The sequence below is a fragment of the Tiliqua scincoides genome, chromosome 1 (assembly GCF_035046505.1).
Source record: "Tiliqua scincoides isolate rTilSci1 chromosome 1, rTilSci1.hap2, whole genome shotgun sequence".
Taxonomy (NCBI): Eukaryota; Metazoa; Chordata; class Lepidosauria; order Squamata; family Scincidae; genus Tiliqua; species Tiliqua scincoides.
This window is the reverse complement of record NC_089821.1, coordinates 294,173,401-294,200,515: the sequence shown is the minus strand read 5'-3', so window position 1 is coordinate 294,200,515 and position 27,115 is coordinate 294,173,401. Positions and strand designations below refer to the sequence as shown.

General features: G+C 42.5%; 1 protein-coding gene across 1 annotated transcript in view; it reads left to right on the top strand.

The window, feature by feature from the left end:
* The window catches only part of FBLN5 (fibulin 5), a 54,451-nt gene extending 28,058 nt beyond the window's left edge, over window positions 1–26,393 (top strand). Inside the window, exons 2-8 of the mRNA XM_066628473.1 lie at window positions 2,755–2,877; window positions 8,858–8,974; window positions 12,472–12,591; window positions 14,880–15,002; window positions 20,062–20,188; window positions 25,241–25,433; window positions 26,232–26,393. Of these exons, the coding sequence (XP_066484570.1) occupies window positions 2,755–2,877; window positions 8,858–8,974; window positions 12,472–12,591; window positions 14,880–15,002; window positions 20,062–20,188; window positions 25,241–25,433; window positions 26,232–26,393 (965 nt within the window). The remainder of the gene's footprint in view (window positions 1–2,754; window positions 2,878–8,857; window positions 8,975–12,471; window positions 12,592–14,879; window positions 15,003–20,061; window positions 20,189–25,240; window positions 25,434–26,231) is intronic.
* The last annotated feature ends 722 nt before the right edge of the window (window positions 26,394–27,115 follow it).

Genomic DNA, 27,115 nt, shown 5'->3' with positions numbered 1-27,115 from the left:
TTGCAGCCAAATAACAGTAATAAATATCGTTTTTAAAACCCACAAACTAGAAAAATGACCACAATAACAGTAATGTCAACAAATGCTGTGCTATGACAATTCATAGCTTTAGAATTCTAGATCCTTAATCCTTCACCCTTCTAGAAAGCCTTTGTTTTTGTTTAGTATGGAGCCAGTCTGGATTGGACAATACGTACAGCTCTGCAGTTAGAACTCTGGTAACTCACATGTCCCAGGAAAGTCTTAACTAGAAATGTGCACTGGCAGTATGGGTGATATCATGATGTTTGTTGGGTTTTGCTTTGTTTAAATGTTTTTATGTTTTAGTGTTTAATGTTAAAATTAATGTTTTAATGCTTTGTTTTGATTTTTTTTTTAACTTGTGATACATTGTACATTTGTTATGGAGCTTTGTAAGCTGCCTTGGCCATTTGCTTTGGCATGGGAAAGATGGGATATAAATTTTTCAAATAAATAAATCAAATAAATTATTACTACACTCCTCTGGCCCAGGATGTGAATAATGGAATTGCAACTGGAATAGGTACTTTCTAGAAAGGGTCAGTCTATTTAATACTTGCATTAGGATTTTATTTCATTTTTCCTCCAATTTGAAGTACCTTATCTTGCCTATTTTTTTTCTTTTTAATCCTACTTTATTCTGTCAGTCTCATTAAGATAGGAGCTAAGGGTTAGTGTTGCCTCACTCTCAGACAGATCACTTTTTGCTAGCACTATGAGGGCTTGTGTATGTAGGTGAGCAGGGAAGTTGGGGAAAGCAGGGTTTACTATGAAACTAATGAAGCTTAAGCTTCAGGGTCCCTAATACTGGAGGAGATTAGGGGCAACTTTAGTCCACATTGCTTAAAAATTTTGGGTCTACTGTATGAGAACGCGTTAAAAAAAAATTAATATTGCCACTAGTGTAATAGTTGCATAACTCAAATGGATTGATTTTTTTTGTTGCATATATTTCCACAATCCCAAAATTTGAGAGTCTGTAGACACATGAGATAATCCAATACAATCATTTTAATCAAAATCTGAGAAGCTGTGGTTAAAATTTTTTAAAAAATTGTGGTGTTCTGTTGTGGAATAATCCCACTGAAGAAGATAACAGTGGTTATCCAGACTTCATTGCGAGTTGTGAATGGGCCACATAACAGTTCAGGCCCGAAAAACAAAGGTCCACCGCTGAGGGAAAGCCAGGTGAGTTGCACTGCACCCTCTCTTCCAGCACCCAGCTTCCATGCTGAGAGATCCCTAAGTGCTTGGACTCACCCCAAACAGGAAAGAAGGCATGGGAGAGAGCATTCTGTTCTCTTTGCCCCGTCCCTGGTGGGAGTAAACTGGGCATACTGTGGCAGAATGTCTGTTCTTGGGGAATACCCGCCATCACCACAAGGTATCTCCAAGGGGAAGGACACTGTACACGATCCAGGAGCAATGATGACTTGGGCTCGTAACTTTATAGTTCATTTGTTTGCAGGGCCAGCCCACCTACAAGGCAAAGTGAAGCAGCTGCTTTGGGTAGTGAGCTGGAGAGGAGGAAGCAGGCTGGCAAGGGTCACCATGTCCACTTCTTGGACCAAGAGCAGCAAATTCATTTCACGAATCAGCAACTCTCAGCAAATCCAAGAGCCCCCTAAACTGAGAGTGACTGCCAATAGTAACAGTCCAATACTAAGCACATTTCCTTGGAAATGTATCTCAGTGAGTTCAATGGGATTTATTCCCAAATCCCTGTGCACAGGGTTGCAGCCTCACAACTTTATGCATGTCTGTTTTAGAGGCGAGTTCAATGAGACTTAACTCCAAGTAAGTGTGTACAGGATTGTAGCCTATGACTGCAATCCTTTCTTACTGCAGAGTCAGACCCAATGACAACAAGGGATTTATTTCTATTATTATGCAGGATTCTGCAGGGATCTGAAGGCCTTAGGAATGGACCTCAACAAGTGGGAAACCCTGGCCTCTGAGCGGCCCGCTTGGAGGCAGGCTGTGCAGCATGGCCTTTCCCAGTTTGAAGAGACACTTGGCCAACAGTCTGAGGCAAAAAGGCAAAGAAGGAAGGCCCATAGCCAGGGAGACAGACCAGGGACAGACTGCACTTGCTCCCAGTGTGGAAGGGATTGTCACTCCCGAATTGGCCTTTTCAGCCACACTAGACACTGTGCCAGAACCACCATTCAGTGCGCGATACCATAGTCTTTCGAGACTGAAGGTTGCCAACCTATGCAGGATTGTAAGTGTGTTCAGGCTTGCAGTTGTAGTGTTCTGGAAGTCAGGCAAATAAAATGTTTGATGGAAGAAGTCATTTTTATTTCATTTGGTTAAAAATTCCCAGTTGGTGTGAGTTCAGAAATGTTATTTACTAGGAAAGCAACTAGTAGATGTAATGTGATATCAGAGAAACTGGAAACAACCTGTCATTGAATCAGGCCTGTAAGAGACAGAGCATCTGTTGGGTGGACATGTTTCTCCTGAACTGCCAAAAATTATGATGCACTCAGCACCTTGGCATAGTACTTCATAGTACTTGGCATAGTACCTTGGTATTGTACATTTCTGACTTTTCTGCAGTGCCCCAGAGGCACTTTAGTCAAAGCAGCTCCAAGTGCATTTTGGCATTCATCTTTCTCTGATATATCTTTTATATGCTTAATCATAGGAACGGAGCTTGTATTTAGAACAAATGCTGCCTTGTGACTGGATAATCATGTGATGCTTTTATGGCACATCTCTCTGTTGCAGATGTTGATGAATGTGCATCGGAATCACATCAGTGTAACCCCACCCAACTGTGCATCAACACAGAAGGAGGATACACTTGTTCCTGTACAGAAGGATACTGGCTTTTAGAAGGCCAGTGTTTAGGTAAGTTGGGTGAGATACATTATTTTTTAAAGCTGTTAGTCCCAATTTTTCCATGATGGGTTGTGAAGAAATTTGTGGATAGACAACTAAGAATCTATCACAAGCTAAGGAGGAGACCATTCCTCAGTGAAATGGATTGGAGGAAATTTTGGTTAAGAGTAGGGCTGAAAAAATCACATAATTATCACTCTTCATCAGTGTTTGAGGGCAATTGTTCTGAGGAGTTTCCTCAAAATGTTATCTTTTCTTTTTCTTCCATTTCCCCCTGATTAAGTATTAGGAAACACTACAGTGTCTGAGTTAGAAAAAGGTGACTAAGCAGGGGTATAGGGAAAGATGAAGCTTGTAAAATTATACATGTGAAAAAAGCAGAGATGTTTTTCATTTTCAGAACATTTAAAAAGGAGTCATTCGATGGTACTGATTGGGAGACTTGGGGCCCAATCCTATCCAATTTTCCAGTGCTGGTGCTGCTGTGCCAATGGGCTGTGCGCTGCATCCTGTGTTGGGGATACAGTCACAGTGGCCTCCTCAAAGTATGGGAACATTTGCTCCCTTACCTCGGGGCTGCACTGTGGTTGCACTGGTGCTGGAAAGTTGGATAGGATCAGGCCCTTAGATACAAAAGGAGATACATCTTCACACAACACAGGCCAACACACGTAGCATATACATAACACATAAGACATGGCATAGGTTTCCTCGTGAGGAAGCTGTTTGAACCATCCCCTTATGCCATATTTCCAAAACTAGACATGATAGGGCAAAACTGATACCATTTTTGGAATCAGCACCCCAAATTCACATAAAACCCACCATAAATTTTGAAAAAAAGAATTTCTGACCCTCAATTTTCCAGACCTGTGGAATTTGCTGCCATAAGATGTGATGATGACCACTAGCTTAGATAACATTGAAAGGGGATGAGACAAATCATGAAGAATAAGTCTATCCCTGGGTGCCATGGATGTGCCTTATGGCACATTTGCGCCACCAGCACTAGTGCTGGAACTCAGCACCAGCACTAAGACCTGATAGAACTGGACCCTTAGTTAGGATTGGGGCCTAAGGGCCTGATCCAGAGTCCGGCGTGCCAGCTGACTGCCAGTGCACACTGTCGCAAATGTGCCATGAGGCATGTTTGTGAGCCTTACCGTGGACCCAGCGCCAGAGCTAGCCCAGTGCGAGCCCATGCTGGGCCAGCTCTGGTGCTGGGCCAGCATTTCGCCACCTGGCGCTTGCCCAGACTGTCAGGCAGAAGGGGGTAAGTGGGGGCATGGGGGGGAGGCAGGGAAAGGATGGGGAGAAGGTGGTGAGAAGGTGTGGGCTGGAATAGCAGAGCTCAGCTCCACTAGATCCTGAACCCCGTGTCAGGCCTTGTGACCTGACACAAGACTCCTTGATTCTGCAGCGGCTCATTGTGGGGCTACTTCCCTTACCCAGGGGAAGGAGATGAATGTCCCCTTCCCCCAAGGAGCTGCTGCAGGCTGCTCGGCGTGTGTTGGATGCCATGGTTGCCATTTTGGTGCTGTGGCAGCTTCGCATGCCGGGCAGCTCAGGATTGGACTGCCTGTCAGTTGCAGGAACTGTAACCAGTCTTCCTTACCCATAGAGAAAGCTGAGTCAAGTGACTACAAGGCATTAATAGTACCTTTCCACTTCGCAGCTTCTGTACCTCTCCAGCTTTTGTCCAAGCTACTTGTCTATGTTTTTCCTGTCTTCTCTTATAAAAATGATATGAAGAAGGTTTTTCTTTTAATAAAAGCATTGTAAAAAATGAACTAGAAAATAGACTAAAGACTGGAATTCCTTCTCCCACAGAAAGCTGCCTATAAAATGGATAGGATTCTTGAAAAGTAGTCATTTGGATGTTGCTTCTTCAGTCTCCAGTGTGGCATATTTTAAGAAGTGAACACAATGAAAAACAAATGCTATTCCCTGCTATGAATCTGTCCTCTGTCTCACAGATTAGATTTTCCAAAATGGAACACATTCCTTTTTTAGAGGTAATAGAGCAGGGTTCCATCTGGCACTCTTTCCTCAGCTGTTTGACAGGCACAGTAATAAAATTGTCTTCATTTTGCCATTTTCATTTCCTGGCCCTGAATCATGGTTTCCCTAGTCCAAATCCAACATTCTAGTCACTGCACTACACTATAGCCTTGGAGAGGCGTGTTTCTTTGGATTCATCTGCCCCTAGATATGGCTTCTTCTGACAAGACATTGCTGTGCTTTCTGATATGCTAAGTACATTCATCCACATTGCTCCAGATATTAAGATGTAACATGTTTTGGGGTCCCACTCCAAAAGCTAATCACTTCTGCATTTCCACTCTACATGCAAATCAATGACTTTTTATTATTCTGTCAGTTGGCATGTATTCCAGAAGAATCACCACATTTAATAGGACCAAAAGTACAATTAAACAGTCTGCCAATTCTAATGCCATAACAATCAGTTGGTCTGTATGTTACTACTGTATTTACCTGGAATTCTGTGCCACCCACGCAGCCTTCTTGGGCACTTCCACACTAGATTTCATAAATCTATATGACAGTTTAGAGATTAGTGAATTGCTGCAGATTTAGGGCCTCCACAGATACAACCACCACTTATCTCATCACTTAACGTTTAAACTAGTGTGAATGCAATGGTTGAAAAATATACTACTGAACTCATGCAAATTACTGCTGTATACAGCAGCAAGTATACAGGAAGCCACACACAGGGGGGAATAGGTAATTGTGGGGCACAGACATTACTTCTTCAATGCAGTTGTGACTGTCAGGTTATTCAGGCATTCACATGGAGCAATTTGCAAATGTCATAGGGTTCTCATGGAAGGGCAACAGAAGCTTCAAGAGCTGAAAAGAATTTTGAAACCATGTAAACACAATGTTCTTGTCTTTAATTTTTTTTAATAGCTTGGGGCAACTCACTGCAGTTGCCCTGAGTTACTACAGTTGTACAGCTACTTCTATTACAATTCAATATTTCTGCAAACCTGCTCACAGTGTGATATTTAACTTGAGAAATAAAATAGAAATTAACATTGAAAGAGACTGATTGTAAAGATGCATTAATAACATTAGCAACATTATTTGTGCATTAATCTATGCAGTTTCTACACACACACACACACACACACACACACACACACACACACACACACACAGGAAAAAAACAGTTGGTTTAAATTAGAACCTAAGGACCTATTCTCACAGTTCTTTCTGCCCAGATTGTTGCACCATGCATGTCACAAGGACAAATAAAGATGTTGCTTCCTCTTACTCAGCTCACTTTTGGAAGGTTTGTGATGAACATAAAAACATGTTTTATGCTTGTGAAGAACAATTCAAACAATTAAATGACCATATGTGTAGTACAGGTTGTGCCTCATTATCCACTGATTTGGCATTCATTCATTTGACTCACCACTGGTATCAGGGTCCACTTTAAATGTCTTGTATCAAGGGAAAAAGCACCAAAATGTCATTTCCTACCTTGCTGTTAAACCGCACAGGTTGCAAACTTCTTAGGGGTTAAGAATAGGTTTCAAGACTCACTCCTGGTTTTCATGCTCCTCTGTTGTTGCCCCAAAATGCATCGGTATAGGCCAGCCATTTTCAACCACTGTGCCGTGGCACACTAGTGTGCCGTTTATAGTCTGCAGGTGTGCCGTGGGATATTGGAGAAGGATCATTTATTAGTAGGGCCACTGGGGGATGCAAGCTCCTGCTGTCAGTGTGGTGTACCTTGTCAATTGTCAAAAATCCGATGGTGTGCCTTGACAATTTTTATGCCTTGTCAATGTTCCATGAGAAGAAAAAGGTTGAAAATCGCTGGTGTAGACGCTATACTGGCTGAATGTGGTATAGCATCCGTACCAATGCATTCTGGAGCGCCAATGGAGGAGCAAGAAACCTGGAAGTGGGTCTTACAGAACCACAGTGGATAATGAGACACGACCTGTATCTGGGCAAACAGGAAAATGTGTGTAATGTGTGGACTCGTAACAGCTGGATTCAGATGCCAACCAGAGTGTCTTGTGACAGTTACACCAGAAAGGATTGGCGTAACTAGCAGGGGTCAAGTCACCCTGGGTGCCACCCTCAGGGTGACAACACTAGTGACCAAAATCGCAGTTGTTGAGAATAATACCATCATGTTAAATATGCCATTCAATGCAAAATTTACAGCAGAATGCAGTGAAATAAACCTCATTGAAATATCTGTGTTCTACCAAAATCTATAGCCAAATAACCAGAAAAGTAAACAGCCTTATGTCACAAAAAGTAGAATTTCTCAATTCAGATCTGACCAATGACCCTGACAGCGCAATTTAAACCTGCGCTGGAGCAGGCAAGCCAGGAGGCTTGCGCTGCATCCAAGGCAGGTTTGGGGTCAGCAGCGGCTCAGCCAGAGGCAAGGAGAAACTCTTCCCCTTACCCCTGGGTAAGGGCTGCTGGCACCAATGGGTCTCCTTGGACCTGCGCCACCTCTAGAGGTAGCGCAAGTCTGAGGAGACCAGAGTGGATTCAAGTTGCTCTATTCTCCCCGGGGACGGGGGTTGGAATCTGGCATAACTGCCGGGTCCTAGCCCTGCCTCTAGCTCCCCGCCCACCCACCCCTGGGGCTGCCCATCACCCGCCCTCCCGCCACCCAGAAATGTCTCCTTCCCTCCTCCTCCCCACTCCTACCCCTACCTTTGCCGCTTGTGTCGGCGCTGGTGTGCCGACACAAGCAGCTGTGGGGAAGCTGCCGCGGAGGCTTCTGTCAACCTCCACGCATCAGTGCATCTAGATGCGCCGACACAGCTTCCTCCCACGAAGGCACAAATGTACTTTACGGCACGTTTGCAACTCTTCTGGGCCAGCCCAAGTCATTCTTTGTATTGCGCCCTGAGTGTTCTAAGAGCTAACAAGGTGTTACTATGTCACAGCATGGAACCAATAAGCTGTTATTATGAGGGGCTATTAACCATGAAGGCTACACTGAATTTCCAGATGCAGGAGCAGTATGTCACTAAATACCATGTGCATGGGAGCAATGGCAGGGGAGGGTACTGATGTTCATCCATTGCTTGTGGGGAAATACTGTGTTCACTGCATTTATTTTCTGGCCATTATTATTATTCATTTCATATGACTATTACTGTCTCTCAGCCTCACCTACCTCACTGAGTTTTTGTGAGGACAAAATAAGGACAGGAACCATGAACACCACCCTGAGCTCCTTAGCAGAAGGGTGGTATAGAAATGTGACAAATATTTATTAATTTTGTTGTATGGGGGGGGGGTGTCAAAAATGTATGTGCCCTGTGTGTCAAATGACCCAGCTGCACCACTGAGTGGAAGATACTTCCATTGTCACAAAATGTCCACCAACACTGCATGGAGTGCTCTGTTGGCGGTCATTTTGGGAGCACTGCTGCAAGAAGTAGCAGTGCTCTGTGGCAGTCACCGGTTCCTACCGTGCTTGCCAGAGCAGGAAAGGCAGCAGCAGGGGCAGGAGGGGGACAAACCTGGGCTTGGAGGGGGTAGAAACAGGGTTGTGAGAATGCAGGAGGGGTTGGATCCATTGGTGAAGGTTTGTGCAAGATCCTATCCCCTCTTCTGGCAGTCTCCCTGCCTCTTTCTTCTCCTCAGTCTTGTGCCATAATTCCCCTTTCCCCTCTGAAGCCTCTCGAACCACTCCCACTGCTGGATACAGCATGCTTATTTTTGGCACAACTGCATCAGTGGAGGGGTGTGTGAAGGATAGAATTGGGCCCTTAGTAAGTTCCATAGAATAAATTACATGAAAAAGACTACATGCAATTAGAAAAAAAATTGTTTTCATTTTGTTTGAGGCAACACAACTATTGTTCTTATTTCATGCAAATAAAGGTAGTGTCTGGGACATGTAATTATAGATTTCACTATCTTGATAGGTATACCTATTAATATCAGTTGTTGTATATCACTTTTTTCCCCCCAGATATAGATGAATGTCGCTATGGTTACTGTCAGCAACTATGTGCCAATGTTCCAGGCTCCTACTCCTGCACATGTAATCCAGGATTTATCCTGAATGAAGATGGGAGATCATGCCAAGGTATTTATGTGTGTAAATGTGCATGAGCAGCAGAGAAAAGAGGCAGAAACTACAGTATTTTCTTCATCCATAAAATCATCAATGCTTTCTGGTCCTGAGGATTTAAAAAAATCTTCTAGTAATTTACTCATGAAGAGTGTTCTTAAAGGTTATGTCTATAGTTCATTGCAGTCACAGGTTTTTATACATTGCCCTTTCCCCCTCATTTCACCATGCTGCTTTTGGCCAGGTTTTGTTGTGAATAGAACAGTTGGAGTCTTAAAATTAATATATAAACAAGGAAGCACCTGCAGGATGTACTTCAATTTTGTTTGCCTATTGAAGTCTGATCCCAAACAGATCATGAAGAATTTTTTCAAGATGTCACAGTGCTAAACTGAACTATTCCAGTGCTGATGCCTTGATTGCATGTTAGAATCTCAGGAATCCTTCCCCTTGTGGACTGTGGTAGGTTTTTTTTCCCCTGTGGCTCCATCCACAAAACAGTCAAGTCTGACTTTATACAGTAGGGGAATAGTAGAACTGGGATAATTCTAGCTTATTTCCTGGTGTTTGTGGGCAACTGTGAACATTACCCAGTAATGCCCTACCTGAATGCACAAGTGACCAACACATCTTTCCTGATCTTTTTTGCAATATTGGCTGGGGTGTGTATGTAATTATTTGCTGTGTGCCATAAGACTAATATCTCAGTTTCAGACCAGCTGTTTGACATAAGACAATGCAAAAAGATGCAGAGAAGAGCCAAAATTGAAAGTGGTCTTCACCCAGCCAGCAAACCCAGATTCTGTAATTGGTGAAGCAAGACTGTGTTAGTTCTCATGCATTCATGCTTCCTACTCTCTGCTTCCTACTCTCACCTCCCTGCATTACAATCTCTGAGCATGAACTGGAGGTTGTCCATGACTTTGTGTACCTTGGCTCAATGATCTCCGACACTCATTCTCTCGATACCGAGCTAAACAAGCACATCGGTAAAGCAGCTACCACGTTTTCCAGACTCACAAAGAGAGTCTGGTCCAACAAGAAGCTGATGGAACATACCAAGATCCAGGTCTACAGAGCTTGCGTCCTGAGTACACTTCTGTACTGCAGCGAGTCATGGACTCTTCGCTCACAACAGGAGAGGAAACTGAGCACTTTCCACATGCGCTGCCTCCGACGCATCCTCGGCATCACCTGGCAGGACAAAGTTCCAAACAACACAGTCCTGGAACGTGCTGGAATCCCTAGCATGTATTCACTGCTGAAACAGAGACGCCTGCGTTGGCTTGGTCATGTCGTGAGAATGGATGATGGCCGGATCCCAAAGGATCTCCTCTATGGAGAACTCGTGCAAGGAAAGCGCCCTACAGGTAGACCACAGCTGCGATACAAGGACATCTGCAAGAGGGATCTGAAGGCCTTAGGGATGGACCTCAACAAGTGGGAAACCCTGGCCTCTGAGCGGCCCGCTTGGAGGCAGGCTGTGCAGCATGGCCTTTCCCAGTTTGAAGAGACACTTTGCCAACAGTCTGAGGCTAAGAGGCAAAGAAGGAAGGCCCATAGCCAGGGAGACAGACCAGGGACAGACTGCACTTGCTCCCGGTGTGGAAGGGATTGTCACTCCCGGATTGGCCTTTTCAGCCACACTAGACGCTGTGCCAGAACCACCTTTCAGAGCGCGATACCATAGTCTTTCGAGACTGAAGGTTGCCAATACAAAAAATACTCTCTGCTTTCTCTTTTTACTGGGTCAACAGCTGAAAGGGGCAAGGGAACTAGTAAATCTATCCACACCAACATCCTAAACTACGGAGACCACGCCGGGGGGAGGGGAACTTTCTGGGGAAAAAGCATCCCTCTCAGTAGTGCACAGAAACCCAGGAGTTCTTATTTGAAATTGAATCACAGTAGTATCTGCAAGTGAACAGATGTGACAACCCATGCATTATCTGTGGACAAGGACTAGGTGCGCAAGGAGTGCAGAAGGCAGCTATCAAAATGATTACTGGACTGCTGTACCTCCCTTAGGGGAAAAAGCTTCAGAGTTTGGGGTTGTTCAGTCTAGAAAGAAAGCACCTGAGGGGGACATGATTGAGACATATAAAATTATACATGGGAAGGATACAGTGGATAGAGGAAAGTTCTTTTCCCTCTTGCACAACAGCAGAACCAGGGGACATCCACTAAAATTGAATGGCAGGAGAGTTAAAACAGACAAAAGGAAACATTTCTTTACCCACCAAGTAACTGATCTGTGGGACTTCTTGCTACATGATGTTGTGATAGCACCTAGCCTAGATGTCTCTAAAAGGAGATTGGATAGATTTATGGAGGAAAAGTCCATCACAGGTTACAAACCTTGATGACTATATGCAACCTCCTGATATTAACCTGTCTCTGAATGCCAGGTGCAAGGGGGTGGCAACAGGATATAGGTATCTTGTTGTCTTGTGTGCTCCCTGAGGAATCTGGTGGGCCACTGTGATAGACAAGAAGCTGGATTAGATGCGCAGGGCTGATCCAGCTGGGCTTTTCCTATGTTCTTAAGATGCAATAATGCCTAGCAAAGGAAGTTAGGAAGCTACTTAAGAGTTAAAGCACACAAACCCCAGTGAAGTTTGCAGGTTGACTTAGAGCAAAAGAGCAAACACAACAAAACTGCATCACAATCCTATGCGTGTCTACTCATATGTAAGCCCCTCTGAGTTACTTGTTGCCAAGCAAACGTGCATAGGATTGCAACCTTAGAACCAATTGGGACTTAATTTGGTAAATGCATCTATCTAGAAATACAGAAATATTACTAATTATTTGGCACACGTAGAGATGCTGCCCGCCCTTCTAAGGCCTCTGGAGGACCTTTAAAAGTCACTTCAGGTTTTTGGCCTTAAGTGTGCAAGACATAAGGCCAGAGAGATGTAACTCCATACATCACATCTTATTGTCTGAGTTCTGATTTCCCTTGTAGGGATTTTAGTACTTTATGTCAGTACTTTAAATACTTAAGTACCGGGGTTAGTGTGCTTTGATTGACTGTAAAATGTTGTCTATATCCCATGCGCTGCCATATGAACGTGGGCAAGGTAGAGGGGGTGGTGGAAGCTTAGATTTTCTGGTATTTTTTTCCTCCCCCCCATTCTTTCCTGTTGGCATAGTATGTTGCCAACATTCTTAAATGGAGGAGGTTTAGGATACGACATACATTGATTCCTCCTCATCCCTCCCATGTCTCCAACCCTTTTGGAGGTTTACAATGGCAATAGTTGTGCTGGTATCAGAAATACATTGGCATAGCATTGTGTTGGCATTCCTGGTGCATCCTTCAGCAATGGTGAAGCAATTGCTGCACTGGCATCCAAGGGCATCTATCAATGAAATGCCACTCAGGCTGGTGTTCCAGTAGTATTGCACTGTTTAACTTTTTTAATTTGCTTTTTATTTTTGGGTGCCATAAGAATAAAGGCAAATCCTTGAGCAAAGTCACTGACACTCTAAGGACTGGTTTTCCACAGATGTGAATGAATGTACAACTGAGAACCCTTGTGTGCAAAACTGTGTCAACACCTATGGCTCATTCATTTGTCGCTGTGACCCTGGCTATGAATTGGAGGCAGATGGCATTAGTTGTACTGGTAAGTGGAAATTTTAGTAATGATTTTTTCCTCCTTTTGGGAGGAAAGATAATATTTCTATTACTCACCCCCCCCCCCCATTATTACGTGAAATTTGCAAATATTGAATGGGTTTTAGAATTTTTTTTTAAAAAGTATTGTAACCTCTCCATAGCATTTGTGAAGGGGCAGCTTATATATTAAATTAATAAGTAATATTGTGTATACACTATACATAGTGTATAGATGTTTTATGTATTATTATATTAACTGTACAGTTCTTTAAGTTCTGGAAAACAGTTTATGAATCTTTTAGATAAATAGATAAACAAACCATTTTGAACCCTGTTAGTTTCAGTGGCATGTACATTCTGCTAAATATGATCAGAATCATAGCCTTATGTATTTTTATGAATCAACATCACCAACTTGTGTGCAGAACTGTAACCTTGAATACAGCTCACTTGGCTTCCAGCAGCTAAGCTAAAGAAACATTTACAAGTGTTTTTGTCACAAACCTGCTGGCAGTGACAATAATCACTTCAATGAATTCAAGCATATGACACTGATGAGGATTATACAACTGCTTCCAGTGTTTTCATGCTTTTTTCAGCTTTAGCACTGTAAGCTGTTGGTTTAATTTGAAAATGATTAGTTAAGCCTGTTTGTGTACTGAAAAGGTCCCCAATGCATCATTAAGTGAGCGAGTCCAGGTCATGCGCTGGGAAATATAAAACTCTGAAAAACATTTTTGTCTATGTGGTTTTTTGGTTGGTTTTTTTGTTTTCTGATTTGCCATAAGCAGATGAAACTGCCTGGGCTGACATTGAAAAGAACACGTCCTGTAATGGGGAAGGATGGGGAACAGAAGCACCTTCCAGGCTGTTCATCTGGTTAGCCTTTACTTTACTATTAAAAAGCAAACAGCAGCCCACCCCCGGGAGTTGTGTGAACACATCTTCTTTCTGTTTTGGTTTTAAACCTCTCCTGACTGAAATTAATATTTGCAGGAACTACAGGAAGAAGTAATCAATTTTCCTAAAAAGAATCAACAGTGGCATAGCTAATGATCATGTAGCCAAGCTCAAAATGTTGCCCCGGAAGTGATGTCACAACTGGAAGTGACGTCACACCCAGGCTTTTTAAAAAGTGAAAATTGGGAGGAACCCATGTCCTCCCCCCGGCAGCTCACCACCCACTTGCTCTGCTGCCCCCCCCGTCAGTAGCATAGCTAAGGCATCTATCTACAACCTGGGGTCAAAGAACATTTTGTAGCCCCCTGCATGACAAAATCAAATTTAATTAAGTAAATAAATAAAAAGTTATTGGTTCCATGCTGTATAATAACATCTCATTGGCACTCAGAATAAACAGTCTCATAGGTCAGTTTGGAGTTAAGCAAATCAACTTTTGGTTCCTCAAGGCAGTTGTGTTTTCATTTTCTGGTTAATTGGCCATAACTTTTGATAGAAAACAGATATTCCAATGTGGTTTGTTTCATTGCATTCTGCATTAAATTACCTTTCCAATGATATATAACATGATGGTATTATTCATACGTACCAAGTTTTTCACAATTTTGGTCGCTAGTGTGAAGCTCAGCTTGTTGCCCCCCTAAAGCTTGATGTCTGGTGCAACTGCTACCCTCTGCACCCCCTTAGCTATGCCACTGAGAATCAATAGATCTGTGCTGGGAATAGACGCCCAGTTTGGTAGGTCCAAATTCCCACATACACTTCTTAATTCTCCCTGCCTTCTTCTCAAACTTCCCAAAACTGAAGAATGAGGTAATTAAAACCATGACCCTCTTACCCACAATGACTTTGGCATTATTTCTATGCAATAAATATGAACTTACATAGAATGGGTTTCTGTGAGTTTTTTTTAAATAAGTAAAAAATAAGCATCTGATAATCAGGATTAATACCAGGAGGCTGAAAGAGAAAGGAGAAAATTGATGACTCCCTCTGCCTCCTTGGTAATTTGTAAGGGAGAAGAACCAGACAAAGACCTCAGACCTATCCCCTGCTTCAGCTGGATTGCCATTTCCCTTTCACCTCCCAGTATCAACTGTCCCATAAAGGAGTTCATCTGATTTATTTTCTTTTTATTTGTTTAAAATAGAAGTTTAATGTAGTTATTGTGATTGTTTTTCAATATTATGAGCTGTTTTGGGAACCACGTTCTTAAAACATATTTGAAATCTGTAAATTAAATTAATAAAATTAGTGTCGATTAACATACCAGAGAATAAAGCAACTTGGACTTCCCTGTGTGGTGCAGGACTAGAGTGATCTCATCTCTTGCAGATATGGATGAATGCAGCTTCTCAGAATTTCTTTGTCAGCATGAATGTGTCAACCAGCCAGGAAGTTACTATTGCTTCTGCCCTTCTGGGTATGTTCTTCTTGATGATGCCCGAAGCTGCCAGGGTAAGAACATTTTTCTGACGGTGATTTCTTAAAAAGTGGATAAATTAGCCATTTTTTTTTAAACAAAGAAGGTTTATCAAACCTTACAATATAAAATCTAAGCAACAAAGCAATTTGTATTGTAAGAAATACATGCTGGGAGCTATTGTGCAATACTGCCAAGCACATGACTATGTAAGTGCTATCATTAACAGAGTTCCTGGCCTAAGCAGCCATCCTCCAGTGCAACTAAAGGTTACACAACAGGTCTCATGCTATTCCTCTTTTCTACTCCCACTGTGAAAAAAAAGTGGCAAATCTCCAATGACCTTAATAAATAAACTTGGCTCTGTGATACACATGGTCTCTTGTTTACTATAGAGCTAGGGACAGCAGTGAAGTCAATAAAATATTTTAATGCACAACCGTATTTCAAGGCTGTAAGAGTGCTTTGTGTGCAACTGGGTGTATTTCCCTCTGTTTTGACTATTATCAGAAAGCAGTATTCACTGACTATGAACAGAGCTAAGCTGCTGTATTTGCAGCTTCTTTATCAATAGTATTATTTTGCCTTCAAAAGACACTTCAAGCTGCATAAAAGTATAAGAACTTTCTGTTCATATTTATATGGGCTTATATACTGGAGGTCAGGACACATGAGAGGAAGATGCAAGGGGTAAATTGTACACTGGCCTGAGGTCAAAAGGGGGGCCCAGGAGCCAAAGGAGGTCCCCTGAAAGTGTCTTGGTATCCTACATTTTCCAGTCTCACCAGGCCCATGAGAGGGGGAGGCAGGGGGCTACATCATACCTTGGCCTGGAATCAGAAAGGGGACCTGGAGGCCAAAAGGGGGAACCAGAAATTTCCTGAGATCTCAGAAAATTTGCATATATTGTGTGAAGACTAGCATTCATATTTTATGTAAGCCTACATAGTTTTACATACCATAATTTGTAGAAATTGTACACAATTGATCATTTGAAATTATGATCCAATGGAGAAGGGAAGGGATTTCTATGATCCAAAGAAATTTTGTACTCCCAGAACAGGTCCAAAAGAAACTTTGTACCCTGTGATAAAATTCCTCTCAGAGGCCCTGTAAGTTCCTAAACATTCCATATCTGAGTTTCCAATTAGCTGAGGCTCTCAGTAAATCTTTTTTCTCTCCTCATAAGAGCAGAAATGCAATCTCTGTAAATGAGACATTATGTTGCAAATCTTAACCAATAGCTGATTAACTAACACTGCATAAATCCTCTAAATATGTCATGTACATATGGCATAGGCATAGGGCAAGGAAGCTTCCTTCCATAAATGGAAGTCTTGTCCAAATGAGGAGAATAAAAAGGAACATAAACTGTGGCAAAAGAAATGTAAGGTGATACGGGAGGCCAAGAGAGACTATGCGGAACACATGGCCAGCAACATTAAGGGGAATAATAAAAGCTTCTTCAAATATGTTAGAAGCAGGAAACCCTCCAGAGAAGCGGTTGGCCCTCTGGATGGTGAGGGAGGGAAAGGGGACTTAGAGATGGCAGAGAAATTGAATGAGTTCTTTGCATCTGTCTTCATGGCAGAAGACCTCAGGTGGATACCGCTGCCCGAACGGCCCCTCCTGACCAAGGAATTAAGTCAGATAGAGGTTGAAAGAGATGTTTCAGACCTCTTTGATAAATTAAAGATCAATAAGTCACCGGGCCCTGATGGCATCCACCCAAGAGTTATTAAGGAATTGAAGAATGAAGTTGCTGATCTCTTGACTAAAATATGCAACTTGTCCCTCAAAACGGCCATGGTGCCAGAAGATTGGAGGATAACAAATGTCACACCGATCTTTAAAAAGGGAAAGAGGGGGGACCCGGGAAACTATAGCCCGGTCAGCCTAACATCTATACCGGGTAAGATGGTGGAATGCCTCATCAAAGATAGAATCTCAAAACACATAGACAAACAGGCCTTGCTGAGGGAGAAGCAGCATGGCTTCTTTAAGGGTAAGTCTTGCCTCACAAACCTTATAGAATTCTTTGAAAAGGTCAACAGGCATGTGGATGCGGGAGAACCCATGGACATTATATATCTGGACTTTCAGAAGGCGTTCGACATGGTCCCTCACCAAAGGCTACTAAAAAAACTCCACAGTCAGGGAATTAGAGGACAGGTCCTCTCCTGGATTGAGAACTGGTTGAAGACCAGGAAACAGAGAGTGGGTGTCAATGGGCAATTTTCACAATGGAGAGAAGTGAAAAGCGGTGTGCCCCAAGGATCTGTCCTGGGACCGGTGCTTTTCAACCTCTTCATAAATGACCTGGAGACAGGGGTGAGCAGTGAGGTGGCTAAGTTTGCAGATGACACCAAACCTTTCCGAGTGGTAAAGACCAGAAGTGATTGTGAGGAGCTCCAGAAGGATCTCTCCAGACTGGCAGAATGGGCAGCAAAATGGCAGATGTGCTTCAATGTCAGTAAGTGTAAAGTCATGCACATTAGGGTAAAAAAATCAAAACATCACATATAGGCTGATGGGTTCTGAGCTGTCTGTGGCAGATCAGGAGAGAGATCTTGGGGTGGTGGTGGACAGGTCAATGAAAGCGTCGACCCAATGTGCGGTGGCAGTGAAGAAGGCCAATTCTATGCTTGGGATCATTAGAAAAGGTATTGAGAACAAAACAGCTAATATTATAATACGGCTGTACAAATTGATGGTAAGGCCACACCTGGAGTATTGTGTACAGTTCTGGTTGCCGCATCTCAAAAAAGACATAGTGGAAATGGAAAAGGTGCAAAAGAGAGCAACTAAGATGATTACGGGGCTGGGGCACCTTCCTTATGAGGAAAGGCTACGGCGTTTGGGCCTCTTCAGCCTAGAAAAGAGGGGGGGCATGATTGAGACATACAAAATTATGCAGGGGATGGACAGAGTGGATAGAGAGATGCTCTTTACACTCTCATATAACACCATAACCAGGGGACATCCACTAAAATTGAGTGTTGGGAGAGTTAGAACAGACAAAAGAAAATATTTCTTTACTCAGCATGTGGTTGGTCTGTGGAACTCCTTGCTGCAGGATGTGGTGATGGCATCTGGCCTGGATGCCTTTAAAAGGGGATTGGACAAGTTTCTGGAGGAAAAATCCATTACGGGTTACAAGCCATGATGTGTATGTGCAACCTCCTGATTTTAGAAATGGGCTATGTCAGATGCAAGGGAGGGCACCAGAATGAGGTCTCTTATTGTCTTGTGTGCTCCCTGGGGTATTTGGTGGGCCGCTGTGAGATACAGGAAGCTGGACTAGATGGGCCTATGGCCTGATCCAGTGGGGCTGTTCTTATGACCTTATGTCCATGCATAGAAAGGTTAGTATCAACTAAAATTAATGAAGGCAATTTGGTGTCTTTTGGGGGAAAAGCAGGATACAAATCAAATAAATAAACCAAGTGCTGGAAACTTAACCAAAATAGAGGTAAGTGCCTGCTTGCGCACCACATATACATTCCTGATTGAATTTTTAATAAAATATTTTATTTATTTATTTATTTATTTATTTATTTATTTATTTATTTCAAAACGTTCACATAGCAGTTTACATAGCAAAAGAATTCCCTACTGGAGGAATTAAAAACTATCCCCTCCCTCATGGCTTTTCGACAAGGGCTTAAAACATTTGTTTCATCTGATATTTGGGTGATATGTTGATGTCTATGCCTCTGTGTTTTGGTTCTGTTACCTCTCTCTGAGCCAAATAGTTCCTCCCCCCATGTTTTGTTTTTTTTAATTAATGATTTTACTCACTATTTGTACACAGTTATTATTGAACTTTGTAGGCCACCTAAGGCATTTGCTTTGGCATGAGAAAGCAGGATATAAATTCTTGGAATAAATAAATAATAAAAATAAAGCCAAATTTAATTCAGTGTGTGTGAATTTGAATAATAGAAAACTGTGTTTTCCTCCTACTTAAGTCACACTTTCTTTCCAAACAGCTCAAGTCAGCATACCTTGTGCATGCTCCATTTTATCATAATAAACCTGTGAGATAAGTTAGGCTTCAGTGTTATGATTGACCTAAGAACATCCAGGGAACTTAATGGTGGGTGATGATTGAAATCCCAATCTCACTGTTCAAAATCCAAGATTCTAACCATTATACCACCCTGGGTAGGGCACTACAAACAAAGGGCATCTTTTAGAGTTATTAAGATTTAGTTTGGTTGTTTTTTTGTGCCACGTAACTGAAAATATTGTACTATAGTACGGGGGGCCATATCCATGGATCCTGTATCTCCAGATTCACTTATCCATGGATTGGGTCTGGGACCCCACCCCCAGTGTGCACACCCCTAGTGGCTGTCTGCTGATATTCTTTTTGCATCTTTTTAGATTGTGAGCCCTTTTGGGACAGGGAGCCATTTAGTTATTTGATTTTTCTCTGTAAACCGCTTTGTGAACTTTTAGTTGAAAAGCGGTATATAAATACTGTTGTTGTTGTTGTTGTTGCACCCCCTCCAGGGACAAGGGGAGCTCTGCTCGCCTTCAGAGGGAACTCTGAGCTCAGCAGAGGCCAGGGATGTCTGTTCCTAACCTCCACTGAGCTCAGACTGAGCTCAGGAAGCAAAAAAATGAAACTCCCAGTTTCACAGAGAAACCGTAAGTGCAGTTTTTAATGCCTTATAATGCATTGGGAGACCTGGGGAAGCCCTTCAGGGGCTTATGCCTTTATAGGGCATTAAAAACATCACTTCTGGTTTCTCCATGAAACTGGAAGTTGCATTTTTTTTTTTACTTCTGAGCTCAGTCTGAGCTTGGCGGAAGCTGGGGACAGACATTCCCAGTCTCTGCTGAGCTCAGAGACCTCTCCGGAGGCAAGTGAAGCAGAGCTTTCCTCACTTCCGGGGGGGGGTGGCCCCTCCGGACTGTGGGGACGGGCATTCACCCATATCTTCAGTTTCAGGTATCCATTGGGGGGGGGGGTTTTCCAGAACAGAATCCCCATGGATAAGGGGGCAACGCCTGTATTTAGAAAATTTATTGCTTACATCATGCTAATTTCTCAACCTTGGTGTTTTTTGTTTTTTTTAATTTTAGATATTAATGAATGTGAAATTGGAAACCACACCTGTACCCTGGGGCAAACGTGTTTCAATGTTCAAGGAGGATTCAAATGCCTAACCCCAGTACGGTGTGAGGAGCCTTATATCCTGATCAATGAAAAGTAAGTAATATGTTCATAGATGTAGGAGGATATTATCTTCATTACACAGATGGTGTTTGGGCATTACCCAACTGTTTTCTGCTGATCTTATGTTATACAATTGAGATTTTAAGCTGCTTAACATCTAAAGTGTGAATGTGATCGTGGAGAAATGGGCACACACCCCATGTATCTAATTATGCTTCTATTTATTCATGGGTTCCTCATGGGAAGATCAAGGCATCCTAACCAGGCTGCCATTGCTTTACCCCAGCATGGTGCCAAGGGTAGTTTTGGGACTTAAGGTCCCTACTTCAAGCCCTGTTAACCCAGGCTTCCCTCCATGCTGGAGCCTGTTTCTGGAGGAAAGGGGTGCTAAGTCTCCTGGCAGTTCCTGCTTCTATGCTCACACCCACCCACACACTTTCAGAGCAATTGTAGTACTGGAACAAGAAAGCAATTATTATCAGCACTTGTCTTTACAAGAGCTGTGTACTTTTAAAATATCAGAATGCATTTATTAGAAGAAAAAAAGGCCAAGTACAAAATGGGAAATAAGAGACTGATCAAAGGCAATACAAATGAAATCAAAAGAAATTGCTAAGAACTAATTTCTTACACTAACAAATCCACTTATGTAAGAGAAACATGAATTTTCTCCATTACCAGAGGGGCAGGTCATCTTAAAGCAGTTGGCTTTGATCTCCAAAATGTGGTGTGCAACCTTTACCCATACTTCCCTTTAAAGAGGTACCTGGCCATTCTCATTAGCTGGACTTGAGGTACAAAAACCAACTTGAGCCCCCATGACTACCTCTAAGCTATGATCAGGTGGGAGGACTATGCCAATGGCAACTAGAGTGGAGCCCAGTGGAGTGCCAACTGGGACATTCCTTGTCTATTGTTTTAAAGGCACAGGACTAGCCAGGATGGCACGTCCTCACATACTTTCCAGGTGGTTCATCTAAATGTGTTAACCTGACCCGCAGAAAGCAGTAAAGAGTTCATAATTGAGAAACCAACAGACCTGGGTCAGGCCTGTTCTATTTTGAAAAATGACTATGACTTATCAAAAGGTGATGAATTCCCATTCACCATAGTGACAAAAAAGTTTGAGAACATAGACAGCATGTTCTATGATAACACAAGATAACACCATGGCTTCCTCATGAGGAAGCTGCTTGAACCATTCACTAATGAGGCTATACTACTATATCTCCAAAACTAGACGTGATCGTGCAAAACGGATGCTATTTTTGGAATCAGCACCCCAAATTCATATCAAACCACCATAATGTTTGGAAAAAGCTTTTCTGACCCTCGATTTTGTAGGCCTGTGTAATAAAAAAACTGGGACTTGCTGTACCCCAAAAAACTGGCACTTGCTGTGACTATATACTTCATGGTAAACTCATATTTATTGTGAAGTAATGTCCTTAGCATAAAGAACAAAGGAGATGGAGTTTTTATTATATCCCTTCATAGAATGGTAAATTTGCTATACAAAATGCTTGTGAGCATAAAATGGCTTAAATGGCTTCTAGACTTTTCATGATCCCATTGAACCAAGGCTTGCTTCAGACTATTTTTGTTTTGTTGAAGCCCTCAACATGGGTTTTTCCTTGACAATAAGTTCTGCTTTTCCCTGAACAGGCACAGTTACTTTCTGTACAGGTGTGCGTTGCTTAGTGATGTTCCATCTAACAACCGACCACATATAAGACAGAGGTCCCCTAAAATAATTAAAGTTTCCTGCTTGAACCTCCCCCCCAAGCATCTTGTAAAGTGTGCTGGGTCCCCACTTGTCTGCTTGAAAGGAATCACATCACACACAACTCACAGTGCTGTTTCTGGACTTCTGCACTGCTTCTATTTCTTTTGCTGACCTCAGCACAGGGTTCATTTCCTCTTGCCAATCTTGTTAGCAATCATTCAGTTCATTCAGTTGCAGGCTATAGACATTACAAACGCTGTACTCATACTGGCAGTGTTTCTCAAACTGCATTTGTGGAAATGTTACAGTTCTGTACTTTAATAGGCTACTATGTATATGCTTTTAACAAAGATCGTCAATAGGGCTTACTCCCAGGTAAGTGTGGCTAGGATTGTAGACTTTGGGATGTTTGGAGAATTTTTTTAAACAGATCAGCCACTACTTGGGAGAGTTAGGAAAGTTCTTTATTTTAAATAAATTTTTAAACTTACATGTATTTTAAATTTTTAATTTACTGACATAATTAATTAATTGATTGATTTGACCTGGTCATATGGGGGGGTGTTAAAAAATTTCCTGCTTGATAATGTCACTTCCAGATCACTTCTGGTGGTTCCCTACAGATTGTCATTCTAAAAGTGTGTCCCAGTGTAAATGTAATGGTGATTCCTGCTGAAAATAGGGTTTTGATGTGCCTAAAGTACCTTGGGAGTATAGGGGCTTTTTCTGATGTGGGGTAGCAGAGCTGCTGCCTTGGAGAAGTGCTAGTGTTGGTCTCAGGCAACAGATTGGTGGGGAAAGCTCATCTCTGCCTCCTTGTCTCCACTGCCCCTCTTTCTCAATCTACTCCCTAGATTTGGCATTTGCATGAGTAGTGCTTCTTGGTAAAAGAGTAGCTCATCAGTCTCAGCCAGGGTGGCCTCTATGAACTCTGATGCTCCATGTCATACACCACATTGCTCAAAATCGCAGATCACTCAGTCAGAAAAGTGCAAGCTAATGGACAGCACTTTGGTTATGTGTGAACTGATGTTATACAAACTGTTAAGTTTGATTCAGCACAAACAACTCAAGTAACAGAGATAAAATGTGATTACTTGCCAAGTCACTAGGTGGCAGGAGACGCATCTGTATATTCAAGCAATATATTTGAGATTTCAGAATTCTATACAATATTCTATAGTATTCTATAAAGTAGAATTCTATATAGTATACTATATATTTGTTGGCATCCTTCAGTCTTGGAAGACTATGGTGTCACGCTCTGAATGGTGGTTCTGGAACAGAGTGTCCTCTCCAGTGCACGAAGCCTGGGTAAAGTAGGTATGGAGGATAAGCTGTTACCCATGCAGCAAATCCCCCCTCTCCACGTCGCTGAAATGGTCCAATGGAAAGGCAGAGGCCAATACAGTTGGTTCCAGCGGCGTCGCAGGAGTTGCCAGAACGTGACTGTGTTCAGCCATGAACTGCCTCAGGGACTCCGGCTCCGGATTTTGCCTCGAGGTTGACTCCTGAAGCCTTTTCCATAACTGGATGTAGCCACAAGGCAGTGGAGGTTTGGGATCAGAGTTTTCCTTCTCTCAGATGAGCTGCCTTCCCAGGCTGACGAGTCCCATCTACCCGGTGGCTGTTTAGTCGCCTTTTACGACAAGTACAGCCAAACTGAGGGCCTATTCTTATCCTCAGCCCCCAGGGGAAATACTATATATATATAGCAAAATATAGTAGTATTCTATACAGACTACTATACAATATTATTGTATCTCCAATCAAGTGATATTTCACAATTTGTCTAACCTAAATTAATACACACAAACCATTAATAAATTATAAACAAACAACAGAAACTCATTTTAATAAATTGAAAGCCTGAAATCTTCCAGGGAGGCTTCTGGACCTTTAGATAACAAGGGAATGAAAGGAAAGCTTAAAGAGGAAATGGAGAATGTAGAAAAGCAGAAATTATTTGCACCTTCTTCAGCTTTTAATTAGTCTGTGCAATCTGTTGCCACAAGATGTGATGATGGTCACTAACTTGGATGGCTTTAAAAGAGGATTGGACAAATTCATGGAGAACAGGTCTATCAGTGGCTACTAGTCAGGGTGCCTTTTTCTTCAATTCTTGGGCTTCCCAGGAGCAGCTGATGGACCATTGTGGGAAATGGGATTATGGCCTAAAGGCGCAATCCAAACCTTTAGATAGCCGTAAAGCACATTTGCGCCTCCTCGAGGGGAAGCCAGGCCGGCGCTCTGAGAAGCAGTTATGCCAGATCCCAACCCTGGGGAAAACGGAGCGGCTTCAAGCCACTCCACTCTCCTTGAACTGGTACCACCTCAGGAGGTGGACTCCTGTAGATCCATGGGTCCAAGGAGACCCATTGGGACCAGCAGCCCTTACCCAGGGGTTTCCCCTTGCCTCTGGCTAAGCCACTGCTGGCCACAATCCTGTGCTGGATACAGTGCAAGCCTCCTGGCTTGCCTGTTCCAGCGCAAGTTAGGATTGCGCCCTAAGAGCCCTGTAAAGCACATTCATGCCACCACAGGAGTCAGGGAGATCAGTGCGAGGATGCATGCCAGCCTCCCTGCCTGAATTAAGCCCTGCCAGAGGTACGTTTGTGCCGCTGGTGGGTCACGAGTATGGGGTTTGGGAAGGGGCAGGGGAAGGGTGTTTCATATGTGTTCCGGGGCAGGGGAAGGGTGAGTGGTAGTTGGACCGGTGACCAGGCTGGGTCTGGGAGGGAGGGTGGGATCGGCTTCTGACACTTGGGCCAGATCCTAACCTTCCTCCCAAGCGGCCTAACCTTACAACAAGCTGCTTATTTGCACCAGCAATTTAGTTGGTGCAGATCTGAGTAGTCCCATTAAAGTGGCAGGGGCATTACTGGGGTAAGGGGACAGAAGTTCCCTTACTCTAATTGTGCCAGATCCAGCTCCAACCCTGTTCTGGATACAACACAGGCCAGCTGGCCTGCCTGTTTCAGCGCAGGTCAGGATTGAGCTACCCATGAGCCTCTTGACTGATCAAACAAGCCTTTTCTTTGGTTCATTTAACCTACGTCATATAAATTTTGGGAGAACATCTGAAATGAGATGCAGTATTTATTACAAACTTGTTAACAACTGGTGATTGACTTTTAAAATGTGTTGATAATCAAAATGTGTTGATAAATTACAATTCTACTTGTAATTTAGTAGAAGGTATAAATTAGAACAATTAAAACCAAGGAAGCAAAGTTTTATTATACATTAGAATACTGTATATCATCTCTTTTGTTTGCTGTCTGGCAATATTAAAAAAAAGTCTTGTAACATTTACGCAACAACAAAAACAGTAATAATAAATAATTTTGTTCTGCTAGCCACTGTATTTGTCCAGCTGAAAATCCTAGTTGTCGAGACCAGCCATTCACCATTCTGTACAGAGACATGGATGTGTCAGGTCGTACAGTGCCTGCTGATATATTTCAGATGCAAGCAACATCCCGCTACCCTGGTGCTTATTACATATTCCAGATCAAATCAGGAAATGAGGGCAGAGAATTCTACATGCGGGTGAGTGGGATTGCGGGCAGGATCTTACCAGGAAGATCCATTCTGGGATTTTGTTGGTTCTTGAAAGAGAGAACCTTTATGATTGTAAAAATCCCCTTGAGGGATTTAGAAATGCCTGCCTATGTAAACCGCCTTGAATAAAGTCAGAGGAGCAATCCGATGACCAGAAAGGCGGTATATAAATACCTAGTTATTATTATTATTATTATTATTCCTTTGGGCTTTGCTTTGTTCACAACCTTTCTTTAAAAGAAATACTGTGTAAAACTTAAAACCAGGCTCTGCTTTGATGGGACGATATCATTCTCTATATAATGCCATAAAATTTTCATGATAGATGTGCTGTTTTGCAAGTAAGCCTACAGAAAAGTAATAGCCTTAAAGATTCTTTGCTAATCTCTGGTCCACATATGAGTTGGTCCACATGTGGCACACTGAAGATCTGGAACAAAATCATATGCAATTGCAAATGCTCCCTTGCATGGTTGCCAGGGTCTGTGCCTGCTTTCTGACTAGAGTTTGGGTGAACCTTCAAAGAAAGTAAATTTTCACAGCTTTATGCTAAAATTTGTCCCTGAAAATTTTGGTAATTCCAAATGGGTTTTCTTGGCTAAGCTAACTATTTGACCATGATTGGTGGTTATGGTCACAATCCTTCATCACCAACAATAATTAAACTTTTAACTAACTGCCACAACTGAGCCATGATTGTCTAAAAAAAAAATTGGAAGATTTAACTTAAGGTCACATAGCATTTTTAGAGACATTCATTCTCTCCCCTTTGTGTTTTGTAAACAGCAAACTGGACCTATCAGTGCTACTCTAGTGATGACCCGTCCTGTGAAGGGGCCTCGTGACATTCAATTAGACCTAGAGATGATCACTGTTAACACTGTCGTCAACTTCAGAGGAAGTTCCGTCATTCGACTGAGGATATATGTTTCACAGTATCCCTTCTAAACCTAGAATTTCACTGCTTCCTATTGTTTTAAAAAATTAACAGCTAAAAAGGACATTATCCTTTTTCTGCGTAAACTTTCTCCTCAGGAGTCAGTGCATCTAATAACTCAACATGAAATCAATATTAAAAGTTGCCACAATGGCTCATATCACAGTGATGGGCCAGGCTTGCTCATGGTTCAAAGCCACCTGAGCTTTGCATTCTCAGTGGATTCCATAGGTGTTTTTGCTCTTCACTATTCATGTGCTGTTAAAAATCTTTATCTTGCTTTCCAAACTTTTCTAGGGTGTGATTATAAGCTTAAGAAACTGTGAAATTCTCCACCTTTATAATGGCAATACTGCTTGGCAAAGGCACCAAAGAAACTGTGGGAAGCACTTGCTTTTGCTGTTCTGTTCTCTTTCCTTCTTTCTTAAAGAGAAGGCAAAAACAAAAAAAACAAAAAAAGCCCAAACAACAACACCTGTGGAATTTGGGCAGAACCAGCCATTATCTCAAAACAATCTGTGGAATCATCAGTTCAGATCCTTGTATATTTCTCAATGGCAACAGTCCCTGATTGATCTTGCTTAATTTTTTTCCAGATGGAAAGACTTTCCTTCCCATCAATTGAATTTTTACTGCAGTGATTTTCAACCTTTTTTCATCCCCTAGCACACTAAGTTGCTAAAATTGTCAAGGCACTCCATCAGTTTTTTGACAATTGACAAGGCACACAGCT